The 12,854-nt window shown below is 44.3% G+C and overlaps 1 protein-coding gene across 3 annotated transcripts in view; it reads right to left on the reverse strand.

The window, feature by feature from the left end:
* DPH3 (diphthamide biosynthesis 3) overlaps positions 1-12,854 on the reverse strand; it is a 44,968-nt gene that overhangs the window by 18,072 nt on the left and 14,042 nt on the right. For all 3 annotated transcript variants that reach the window (XM_033949624.1, XM_033949623.1, XM_033949626.1), the window contains exon 3: positions 9,887-9,961. In XM_033949624.1, the coding sequence (XP_033805515.1) occupies positions 9,887-9,961 (75 nt within the window). The remainder of the gene's footprint in view (positions 1-9,886; positions 9,962-12,854) is intronic.

The raw sequence follows: 12,854 nt of genomic DNA on the forward strand, positions 1-12,854 counted from the left end.
AGCTCGAGGCACTGCCAAGGACTCGACTCCTTATATAGAGTGCATAGGCTCCAGATGAGACACTCGCAAAGACTCAAATCCTTGCATAGAGTGTATAAGTTCAGCTCGAGGCACTGCCAAGGACTCTTAACTCCTAGTGATAGTGCTGAGTGCTCAGGCTGGACTCCAGGAAGCAGAGTCAAGGCAGGATTATGTTTGGCAAGCATATTACCAAACTCCTGAGGCATAATGGTCTGGATCATAGCTTGCAAATGTGAAACTAAGACTTAATCTGGTACATTTGGTGCGGCTATAGTCTCCGAAGAGGAGGAAAAAGAATGACATCTCAATTTGGAGACATGTCTTCTTGGGCAGCTTCAGAACCACTGCTGGAAGAGACTGCTGCGATACCTGACCTGAGGAAGAAAGCGAGGAAAGCGGCTCCTCAGGAGAAGATTTGGCAGATTTGCTCGAGGACTTCCCAAACGAGGAATGTTTGATTAAGGTCGAGGTAGAAGGCGGGAGCCCCATAGAATACCTGACTGGAGCCGAGGTCAAGGTTGAGAATGGGGTTAGTGGATCCATACCACCAAAGATTTCTCCACCTGACCTGTGACTGGCTGGGACATAGACTGAAAAATAGCTGCGGCAAAATCGAAGCCCGCAGGCTGAGGTCGCGAGGCAGGCCTCACCATAACACGAAGAAAATAAAGAAAATTCAAAGGTTTTTTCAGTAAAATAAAAACACGCAAATAACAGTGACCCTGTCTTAAAAAGAACATAAGCCACAGTAAGAGAAGGCAAAAAGTAGATTGAGTCTAGCACAGAGCGTCAAAATAGGACTTCTCTGCGGAAAACTGAGAACACGCCGCCCTGCACTGGGCGGGAAGGCACTCGCAAACTTTCTAAAGTTCTACAAGCAAGTCTGCTTGCAAAGCTGTCTGCATCCGGGCTCCATGGATGACGTCACCCACATGTGAGAATATGCTGCCTGCTTGTCCTGGGATAACTATGGGTTATATCTCCTTACCAGCAGATGGAGGCAGAGACTCTAAAGATTCCAGTGACATCACCGATATAAGATGTGATGCAGCTAGGAAGCTCCCCGTATGCCAATGACCAACATTTTAGGGCTGTTTTTGAGCCAGAGGGCACCTTTGGACTACACGAACAGGCACCCCTGTGGCCAGCTACTGAGACCAGTGCCGGGAAAGAGAGGTCCTATTTGATCTCTTAAGATCTTCTCGCCATGGAACACAGCCCTCAAGCACACGTTCAAAGGCGTAGGACATGCCCCTTATGAGCCCTATATATATATATATATATCCCCGCCCCCCCTCCCCCCGGTTACGTAATGGGGAAAAGCAAAGCAAAAATAATTTCTTCTTCTGTTTGACCTATGGATAGTCATCTTCACCCCATTCCAGCAGTATTTCTTAATGATAAGGTAAACTTATCTGTTTAATCTGCTTCCTTATCATCAGGGGAACCTTCACCACCTCTTCAACCAGTTCCAAGTTTAGAGAGAAGGTTTGATTCAATCTCCAAAGATGGGAAAGAATCACTCCCTTCACAATTACAGAAATGAATAAAAAACAAACAAAAGCCCCCCAGCATTTTAGGGATTGTCATTTAAAGTAGCTTTGCTTAAAATGTTTAACTACAAAAAAAACTCCAAACTATAGCAATCACATATTTAGGTTCCTTACAATGCAAAAGGCGAAATCAATACTCTAATCACTTTAAGATGACAACTAGTTTGTAAATGCATAAAGTCCCTGGTTCAAATCCTGTCAAATTTTCTGAACCCAAATCAGCTGTGGATACTGTACATAACCTAAACATAAGAATAGCCATACTGGGTCAGACCAATGGTCCATCTAGTCCAGTATCCTGCTTTCAACAGTGGGAAATCCGGCAGAATCTCAAAAAGTAACACTCCAAATAGTAGAGGCTGCATTCACAGCTATAGGAGGAGACATGGCTATCAACAAGGCACCACTTCGTACATGAATTCTGACCCAATAAAAGGTGCCTGAAGGAGAATTGACACATGGCTCCCAACTTTATTGTCGTTGCCATAGGAGCCGGCTCTATGGGTGCAGTGGTACCAACATTGAAAAATTCCTCAACTATGTCCAGGGAGAGGCAATTTATATTGGGTTTAGTACCCCCAATCATTTTGAAAAGCTGGCTCCTCTGGCTGTTTCTATAGTAACAATAGAAGGGTTTATTAAGTCACAGGAAAAATCCCCTGGTGGTTGTGAATAATGGTGACTAAATTAATGTAAACTAAAACAGAGGAAAGTGCAGTTTCTACAATACAATGGATAAGATCTGAGGCAACATGGTTGTTCTAGAAGTAGGATTTGTCGGAAGACTGATCAGTTTCTTTGAAATGTGGCCAGACGTGGCATATTTAGATTTCCGCAACGCCTTAGACACGATTGCATAAAGGTAACTTATATAAACTGAGTTCCCTTGGTGTGAGCCTTAAACTGAGTGACTGGGTAACAAACTGATTGAGTGGAAGGCAACAAAAAATAGTGATAAAGTTTACTCCAAGGGTAGAGGGATTATCAGTAAAATGCCACATCAGTCCTTTGCTAGGATCTCAAAATTTTTGTAAGCAATATTGCATAAAGGGTTTTAGGAAACATTTGCCTCTGATGATCTGCAACAGAGCAGACAACCTGGAAGGTGTGGGTAACATGAAAAGGGATCTAGAAATACTTACGGGTCTAGAGCAGGGATGCTTAACCTTTTCTGGTTCCCACACCCCTTCATTAATGAACCCTCATACCCCCTTCCTAAAACATATGTTCACTAGTGACTACTGACAGCTACACGTCACTGTTAGCTGCTATCAGTGCTATCTGATATCATGGAGCTAAAATTACAGTAGTACAGTAATACTACCAGTTACTGTCCTAATGGTATTTGATATACCGTCTTTCTGTGGTACTGTACTGTCACGGCAATTTACAATTATAGTATTTCCCTGAAATTCGCGTGTTATGTTCCTGTAGCCCCTGTGAATTTCAAAAAACCGTGAATACTGTAAACTCACCTACATCACCCACATCATTTCCTTCTCTGGGGTCCCGACCTCTTCCGAGGTTGCATCCTGTTTCCAGCAAGGCAAGACAGCTGTTGTACTCATGCGACTGTTTGATAGACGGGAAGGAGGAGGAGCTTTGCTCACTGCAGAGTGCACGCTGGCTGAGGGAAACTGGTACCTGTGACTGGGAGCATTGTAGGTTGTGGAAAAACCCGCAAAGAAGCTGTGCTCACTGCAGAGTGCACGCCACTGACTGCAGCTGGTACCTATGACTGGGCGCGTTGTAGGTTGTGGAAAAACCCGCGAATTACTGAGTCCGCAAATTGTGGACCACAAATTCAAGGAGGTATACTGTATTATATGCGGGTACTTTCTCTGGGGCAATGCAGAGTTAAGTGACTTGCTCAGAGTTATAAGGAGCTGAGTGGGAATCAAGCCCAGTTCCCCAGGTTCTCATCTCACTGCACTAACCACTAGGCTAGTCCTACCCATGTATCATCATGAGAAATTCAACAGTAAAGCAACTGAATTCTCAGTGCTGTTTCCAGTTTCAACAGTAATCTCATTCCTGGCTCTATGCAAGGTAATCCATCAATAACTGAATCTGGTATGTCTGACATCGGCAGCAGTCAGGCAGCCTCCTTACTAACCTAGCAGTGGCTTTTCCATGAATTTTGTGTTTCCTGCCATCTGCCAAGGTAACAAAAGACCTTTCCAGAAAGAGGAAGAACTATGTAGAACAGTTCACAAGCTCCTAGAAAATGTGAGAAATAAAGGAGTGCTTATGATAACCAGTGGGAAGAACTGGTGGCAGCAGATTCTCACCCAAATTATATAATGCATCCCATGTCAGCAAAAAGTGTCTTACGACAATCTCCTGCCTCTGACCCTCAACTGTAAGAGATCCTTCTTGCCAAGCCTATAGCAGATATTCAAGGTAAAGTTGAGCCATGCTATGTACTCACAGGCTAGCACCTAAAAAAAAGGCATTTGCTTCTAAGGCATGCTAGAGCAGGGGTGTCAAACTCAATCACATTAAGGGGCCGAAATCCAAAACACAGGCTACGTCGTGGGCCAGACCCCGCCCATTCTCCGCCCCCATAATAGTAATAATTATAACACCATTTTTTCCGTTCATACACACACAATATAATCTTAATGGTTAACCACAAAATTAAACTACACAAAGCACACTGTATGCTTCTCAACATTCATTCCTACCAGAACACAGATAACCCCTATGCAAATACGGGACCACAAACTAAAAGTACTAATATATACAAACGAAACCCTAAGATTCAAGACTCTGTATGCAGTACAACCCCCAGAGAAAAAGAAACAAATGTATTTCTTCCCGAGCAGTGCAAAATATAGACAGCAGATTAGAATTCTCAAAACAAAAATTTAAACACTAAATTGAAAGGTGACGGGACAATCGCGCGCCAGACACCAGCGCGCTGACAATTCGGCACAAGACACAAGCGCGCCGCAGGAAAACTTAGAGCTCTGCATACTGTTTACGCTGCTGTTGGGGGCGTGGGGGGGGGTGCAACCCCCCCCCCCCATTATAGAGAAAACGGAACTTTTCCCGAAAAAAAAAAATTTAAAAAAATTATGTTTTCTCTATAATGGAGGGTTCCAACCCCCCAAACCTCCCCCCCCAACGGCAGCGCGAACACTATGCAGTAAAGTGTGTGTGGGGGGGGTTTCCCCACTCACACCCCGCTTCGGAGCTCTTTAAAACTAAGTTTTCCCATGGTGCACTGGTGTATGCACTGAATTGTCTGCCCTCCATTGTCAGCGCGCGACTGACTATGCACCAAATTGAAAATAAAATCATTCTCTCTACCTTTGTTGTCTCCCTCCATGCTGTGCCTCCCTACGGCGGTTGTCTTACCTTGTGGCCGGCACCCACCTGACCGTTTTATGGGGTCTGCGGTCCAATGCCCCCGGTGTTATCTTGTGGCCAGCTCCCTCCTCCTCACTGTTGCAGTGTGCACAAAGCTACGTCCTGCGCCTAAACCAGAAGCCTTCTCTCCGACGTTGCAACGTCAGAGGGAATGCTTCTGGATGAGGCATGGGATACGCGAGGAGCCGCTGCACACGGCTTTGTGCACACTGCGGCAGTGAGGAGGAGGGAGCCAGCCACAAGATAACACCGGGGGCATCGGACCGTGGGACGCATAAAACAGCATGACGGGCCGAATTCGGCCAGCAGACCTTGAGTTTGAAACCTGTGGGCTAGAGTAACAGAGGACAAGCATCAGAACTCAATGAAGGCTTCTGGCTTGTCTCGGTATGAAGAAACAGGGAACTTCCATGCCTCTTGGGTCTCAAGGAAGGAGAAGTCCTCTGCAATCATCTGTTATCCCACCCACGTGCCCTGATGCTAATCTATAGGGGATATGTACTATCCAGAGCAGAAGAGTACAATTTATTTCATGATAACATTCATCACCATTGCCCTAGGCAAAGAGCAGGATGCCAGAGACTAACATCTTTCAGCAGAGCCACTGAATCTACCACAAGTTGCCTGCAACTATAAGTTTTGATGATCTTTGTGTATTACACTGATAACTTTAAAAATCCTGTCTACCGAGAACAGCATTAAATTTAATGGACTTGTAGAATCTAATGAAGGATTTTTATAGGGCAAATCAAGACTATTTCTACAGTTGCGGAACTACACCCAAGGTTAGACTGATTAATCGAGTACGCTAGTGGTAGAAGGCCCTGTACTTGTGATTTGAGCCAGGAAGATGAAATTGGGCCCAAATGGCATGTAGTGACATGCTCAGTTGACATCAGAGTTGGTAAAGATATCAGAGTGTTAACGTTTATAAGTCAAGAAATGTTGACTTTAAAATCTCCAATAAACTAGGGTCATCTTAACTACGAGACATCTTCATCTGTGCTATATCATTCTTGCTATTATTGGCTTCATAGAAGCAGAGTGGCTAAACTAAACTTGTTTTATAGGGCAGAGCCAAAGCTATATAATGTCCCTGCTGTAGGAACAACTCTTAATTCAGGGAGAGACTGTATAGTGTCAAATTAATGAGAACAAGTTTGGAAGAGGTATGCAAGTGAGACTGGGGAATGATAAAATAAATACTGGGTAGTAATAACATAGTAAATGATGGCAGATAAAGACCCAAATGGTAGCAATTGTTTAAAATCTATAAATGTTCAGTTTGGTTGAAAGTTTGTGCTTAGCTTGAACATTGAGAGGAGGGCATACAACAACCAAGAGTCCTGGAGACTGCTAAAAGCCATTTGAATCATGGCTCAAACATTTTTTCAAAGAGGAAGTTTAGCTGAGATGGTGTGGAATGAGTTGCTAATTGAAATTCTGATTGCTTTTTTTTTGTGAAAGAAAAGCAAGAGTGTGCGAGTGTGCTCAGAAATACCGATTCCTGAATAAAACATTCTCCTTGGATAGGAAAGGCGAGCGATTTGTGAAAATACATTTTGCTTTAGTGAACTTGACAAAGTTTAGAATGACTTAGAAGCGAGGAATCCATTTGTGTGTGGGAGAGGGGAGCAAAGGGCATGTTGGTCTTTGTGGTGATGGAGGCAGCAGAGAGAACATGCTGATCTGTGTGATGGGGTGACAGCAAGTTAGAAAAAAGGACATGCTGGTTGGGGAGGGGTATGAATGAGGCAAGGAGAAATGTGCGTCAGACCTGTTGTCTTTGGGGGGGGGGGTCCAATTTAGATGTGTGTGTGACCTCGACTTAGCAATATTCCAATAGAAATATCATATATACTCAACTCTATCTACATCCACTGAATAGAACGATCTAAATTAGCATTTACCAGCACAACACTATGTGAATGAACTGTCACATCAAATAGAGATTATTACTGAGGGCCATTCCATAGGATCGGTTTATGGCGTTTATTGGGGAAACAGTGAGAAATGATTGGAAAGTTCTACAAATCTATTACAACAAAGTAAGAGACCCCCTTTTCAGATCACAGTAGACAGACAGGCATGAGATTTGGGGAATACTCTACTAAAGGTTTTGGGTTTTTTGAATAGTCTTTTGGGAGACCCGATAGTAGAATCTGCACAACTGAAGAAGAATTTTAGTTTAGTCTGAGCTTGAAGTAGAAACATAATGGCAGATACCAAATGGCCCAGTAAGTCTGCCCACCCACTATCTCCATCTCTTCCTAAGAGATCCCATGTTAAAAAAAAAAAAATTGTGATAAAACTTATGGCAAGGATGTCTAGTCTTTGTAGACTCCAGGATCACTTAAATTTCTCTCTCAGTTTATATTTGAGTAAACCTTTTTTCCTCATTTTTGGGGGGGAAAGAAGGTCATCTTGATTTATATTCAGATAGGTTTATATTTGAGTTATAAGGTAACTGAAATATTATTGCAGATCTCTCCTTCAGACAGATACAACACATAAGGGCTCATTTTCAAAGTACTTAGACATACAAAGTACCATAGAAATCTATGTTACTTTGTGTGTATCTAAGAGCTTTGAAAATGAGCCTTATAAGTATCTGAGTCTTGATTCTTGAACTGTTGTTTAAAGTAAGCACATTACTATGCTGCTTCAATGTGGAAAAGCAGTCTAGCAAGCTTCTTATTAAACTAATTCCACTTTTCTTTCGGAGGAAAACATTGACTCTCTAAACTGCTGGTGATATTTATTATTCTGGTTCCTTCCTTTATACCCCTTTACTCTGCTCTTAGGCCTGGATTCTCTAAACAGCATCAGTAAGCGCCCAAGCTCAATAAAAAAAAAAAAAAAACAAAAACACTGTTTAAACAATATTTTTAATTGAGTTTCAATGCACCTACTGGCATTAAAAAAAAAAAAAAAAAAAATCAGCACTGGAATCACGCCTCCATAGACGCTTTAAGCCGCCTAACACCATTGTAGGCGTGGGATAATGCCGGAAGTGGCATTAGACAGCTTAAAGCACCTATGAAGGTGCAATTCACATCAAAGGTAGGCACAATTCTGTAACCAGCGCTGTCACATGATTGGCAAGCGATTGGCAGCCACTTAAGGCAGATGCAGACAATGGTGCCAGTTAAGAGAATCCGGGTTGTATTTTCATTCAAAAATTGTTTCTAGGGAAAAGACTTTCCTGTTAATTCACCTGATGGGGTTAAAGTAAAGATAACTTATCAGTCCACTCACTATATTGTCAGTCTCCAAGGAGCTTCAGTCCTTCCAATTGGTTCCACTGTTATTTATTTATTAGATCTTAATATACTGCCTGTGTTCTGTCTATACTATCTTTATTAGACAACTAATGTTTAAGCCTGTTAACATTAACGGGTGCTAGTAAAGCCTCCTTCCCTCACATGTCCCCTATTTTCAGCCCCAGCTCCAAACCCATTTTTACCCCCCCAGCCCCCTTCTCCCATCTGTTCCCTTTCAGCCCGAGCCCCCTTTTCTCACCAGCAGCATTTCCCTCCCCACTCCACTTCCCTGTCCAGCAGCACCTCTTCCCTGCTCACCCTGTCCCTCTTCCCTGCTCCCACGGTCCAGTAGCACTTCTTTCCCTGCTCCCCCTGTCCCTCTTCCTTGCTCCCTGGCCCAGTAGCACCTCTTCCCTGCTCCCCGGCCCAGTAGCACCTCTTCCCTGCTCCCCCTGTCCCTCTTCGCGGCGGCGACGGCAAAGTTACTTTAAGGGGAGGGAGGAAGCAGTCTTAAGTTGTCCGATCTCAGGTTTTTATTAAAGAAGCACAAACAGGGAACGGCAGCAGCGAAGGAAGAGAGGGAGAGAGTACTGTAGGGGCATGCGCACTCCTATCTGTGGGTCCCTACATTGTGGCGATGGCAAAGTTACTGTAAGGGAGACCCCAAGAGCAATAATGGAGCACTGGTGTGCAAGGGAACGACAGCGACGGGCAACTTACAAGAAGGGAGGGAGTACTGTAGGTCTAGAGAACTTGCATCTTGGTACAGGAATGAACATGGTTCCACTTATTGATGCAGGTGTGAACTCAGCCCTTCAATGCAGAGAATTTTGCTGATTCTGATTTAGACCATTCATGGTAGTCTGATGAAGCTCCTTAACTACCCGGAAGTACCGGGCCTCACTCGCCTGCTCCCAGTAGCCCAAGAGAGAGGGCGGGAGGGGGGGAGTGGCTGCGGTGGTGATCTGGCCAACTCCCTTGCCGCACTTATTTTTCAGTTTAAAGGTGCCGCGGTGGCTCCTCTAACGATCCCCGCCTGCATTAGAAGTGTTCTCTGAAGCAGGTGTGGCTGGTGACAGGAGCCGCGGCGGCACCTTTAAACTTAAAAAATAACTCCGGCAAGGGAGCCGGCCAACTGGCAGTTCAATTGGGAGCTTCAGTCTGGTCTTGTCTGCTTCCCTTCCTGCTCACCTTGCTGTATTTTTTTTTTTAGTTGAAAGACACGGCGGTGGCTCATCTCATGATCCCCACCTGCGTCGGAAGTCCGACGCAGGCGGGGATCGTGAGAGGAGCCACCGCTGCGTCTTTCAAGTAAAAAATACAATACGGCAAGGAGCAGCAGGGAGCAGGCCAGACGGAAAAACGGAACCTTAAGCAGCGCATGCGCACTCCTACCTGCAGGTCGCTACAGCTCACGGAAAACCAGCGCACGCAGAGGAAGTGCGCATGCGCGGCCTAGCATTTTATTATATTAGATGCACGAGAAGCAGCAGGGACTGTCTACGATGCGTATCTGTAAAGCACTGTATAGACCTGGCTGTGCTTTACAAATAAAAGAAATAATATACTCAAAGCACTGCAGCAATGTTCATTTTCTTCTTTGTATTATTATTGCCTATGCATGTCCAAATATGATGAGAAATCTGTATGTGCACACTGAATTTAAGTTCTTACTTTATCGTAAATGACTCGCACAATCAAAGAGCAGCTCGGACAGGTAGCAACTTCCTCTCCATTTTCTAAGTCTTCCTGCAAAACAAAACAAAAATTAGTATCCATTTATTAACCCTAAAGTCTCCAGAAAAATCAGAATTTCATGTTTGATATGGGTCTTTGACCTAAGGGCCGCCGCGCGAGCGGACTGCTGGGCACGATGGACCACTGGTCTGACCCAGCAGTGGCAAATCTTAAGTTCTTATGAGATGAGTTAGCAAGAGAAGATTAACAAAACTTAATTTCTTAGCATTTCTTGCAAAGACATGACAGTTTAAAATTTTTTGCTCTACAAAAAAACCATATTTACTATCAGAAATCAGTTTTCATTTCCAATTAGGTATATAGGATCAATAATTTTAAAAACGGTTGTTTATGGGTGTTTTTCTAAGAAAGCAACATTTTTGCCTATTGATAGTGGTTTACTCTAACATAAATCATGTATACCAGTGGTTTCCAACCCTGTCCTGGAGGACCACCAGGCCAGTTGGGTTTTTTGGGTAGCCCTAATGAATATGCATGAGAGAGATTTGCATATAATGGAGGTGACAGGGATGCAAATCTGCCCCATACATATTCATTAGGGCTATCCCAAAAACCTGACTGGCCTGGTGGTCCTCCAGGATAGGGTTGGGAACCATTGATGTATACTATATGTTTATATGTTAAAAATCATAAATAACATTGTTCTTTCATGGCCAACTCAGCAGCTCAGTGGCAGTGTGCTCCATGTCTAGGTCCCTGGACAAGAAAAGAAACAAGATATCCAGATTCCCTGGCATCTTTGAGGCAGTAAACAGGCAGGGCAGACTTTAGAAAGAAGATTGTTGAAGTAAGAACCTAATCTTTCCATCTAGTGCAACAGACACTCCATTCCTGAACATCTGGGACATATCGAAGCAGTCCCCAAGCTTAGAGTGAGACAAATAAACCTGCTGTCAGCACTGAAGATCCAAATGTGGAATCCTGTTTGGCCGCCACTTCTTCCCTGTAAAAAACTTTGTGAACGTATGAAGAGAAGACCAAGTGGCATCTCTACAGATTTCTTCTGGGGACACTGTCAAAGATTCCACCCATGAGGAAAGCTATGTTTTTATGGACATAATGGATGTTTTCCACTTCTGATACAGGCTGAAGAAATGAACATACGGATCCATCTTGAAATGGTCGTTTGAGGCTGGTTAACCTTTACGGGCAGCTCCAGTCAATACAAACAGATGATCCAAAAATTTGTTTGTAACTTCTAGAGACTGCAGTAAGAGTGCACACATTGAACAATTTCAACACCTGATCACTCTTGATCCTAAAGGAGTGAAGGTAGGTAAGCGGACTTCTTGACTGATGTGAAAGTTGGAAACCACTTTTGGCAAGAAAGATGAGACTGTGTGTAAGACCACCCCTGAATCTGAAATTCTGAGAAATGGATCTCTGCAGGACAAAGCCTGAAGTTCTGACACTCTTCAGGCGGAGGTAAATGTCACCAAAAACACTGCCTTGATGGTGAAGGGAAGCTTGCTCCAGAGTGCCTGGAGGACCAGATTAAAATTCTATACCAGAAAAGGATGTAGCACTGGAGAACGGAGGGGTAACGCACCCTTCAAAACCTGACCACATCTGGATGTGCGGTTATAGTGCCCAAACAGGAGAGCCCCGCAATCTGAACTTTCAGAAAGCCAACTGCTAGACCCTATTCCAAACCTTCCTGCAGGAAGGCGAGTACCACAGAGATTGGTGCTCAGTGCAGGTCCTCACTCCTCTGAATGCACCAAGTTTGGAAGCACTTCCAGGCTTTCACATATGCTTATATATTCACCTTCTTTTTACATCTTAGAAGAGTGGAGATCACTCCATCTGAATAGCTTTTAGGCGCTAACTGCTATGCACTCAAGAGCCATATCATAAGACCAAAGCGTTCTGGATCCTAAAGGGCAATTTGACCCTGCAAGAGCAACCAGGAATGACAGGAACATTTAAGACTTTGATCCCTTTGCAGATGAACCAGGTCTGTATTTCATGGTCGCCTTGGCCAGTCTGGTGCTACTAGAATCACTAGCCCCTGGTGCAACATGATCCTGTACAAAAGTCGGCCTATCATGGACTATAGAAGGAAGGCATAAAGAAGACCTGCCTTTGGCCAGGGTTGCACCAAGGTGTCCAGGCCTTTGCTTCCTGGTTTGCATTTGACTGAAGAACCAAACCACCTTCTTGTTGGCTGCCAAAGCCATCAGAATGAATGTCAGGCACTTACACCGGTTCACTTTGCAGGTGAAAGCTTCCTCAGACAGTGATCATTCCCCAAGATGCAGGGTCTTCCGGCTGAGGAAATCTGTTTGCACATTGTTCACTTCTGCCACATGCACTGCCGAGAGTGCCAGATTACGGGCCTCTGCCAATCTAAAACAGCATCTGGGCTTCAAAGCATAGAGCAGCACTCTTGGTGCCCCCCCTGGTGATTAACATAGGCTATCACCATTGCATTGTCTGAGAAAACATACCGCTTTGTTTTGCGGCTCCTGAAGTGCTAGTTGACTGACCCCTTCCTCTGGAAACGGGACCAACATCCCTGAACTGGACACCCTTCTCAATGTGCTTCCCCCACTACCCCCAACCATATAGGCTAGCCTCGAAGAGTTTTTTATGAACGAAATCCAGTCTTTGGTCCTTGGCATCCTTTAATACCACACTGCCTTCACTGGTAAGGGAGGTACACTTTGTAACCTGTAACACCAGTGAATCCACTTTTGGAGGAACAAAAAGCTGGTTAAATTCTGCATCTATTGGATAGAGGTTTGACATGGCTTTGGCCACCTGAAGAGGCCCCCTCCAGGACCTCCCAATGGTCCATGAGAATTTTGGTAATGTCTTGATGAGAGGGAAAACTGGAGGTTTGTGCCTTTGTGATGCTCATAAGTGAGCACTGTGTAGCAGA

This window comes from Geotrypetes seraphini, chromosome 6, assembly GCF_902459505.1.
Source record: "Geotrypetes seraphini chromosome 6, aGeoSer1.1, whole genome shotgun sequence".
Lineage (NCBI taxonomy): Eukaryota > Metazoa > Chordata > Amphibia > Gymnophiona > Dermophiidae > Geotrypetes > Geotrypetes seraphini.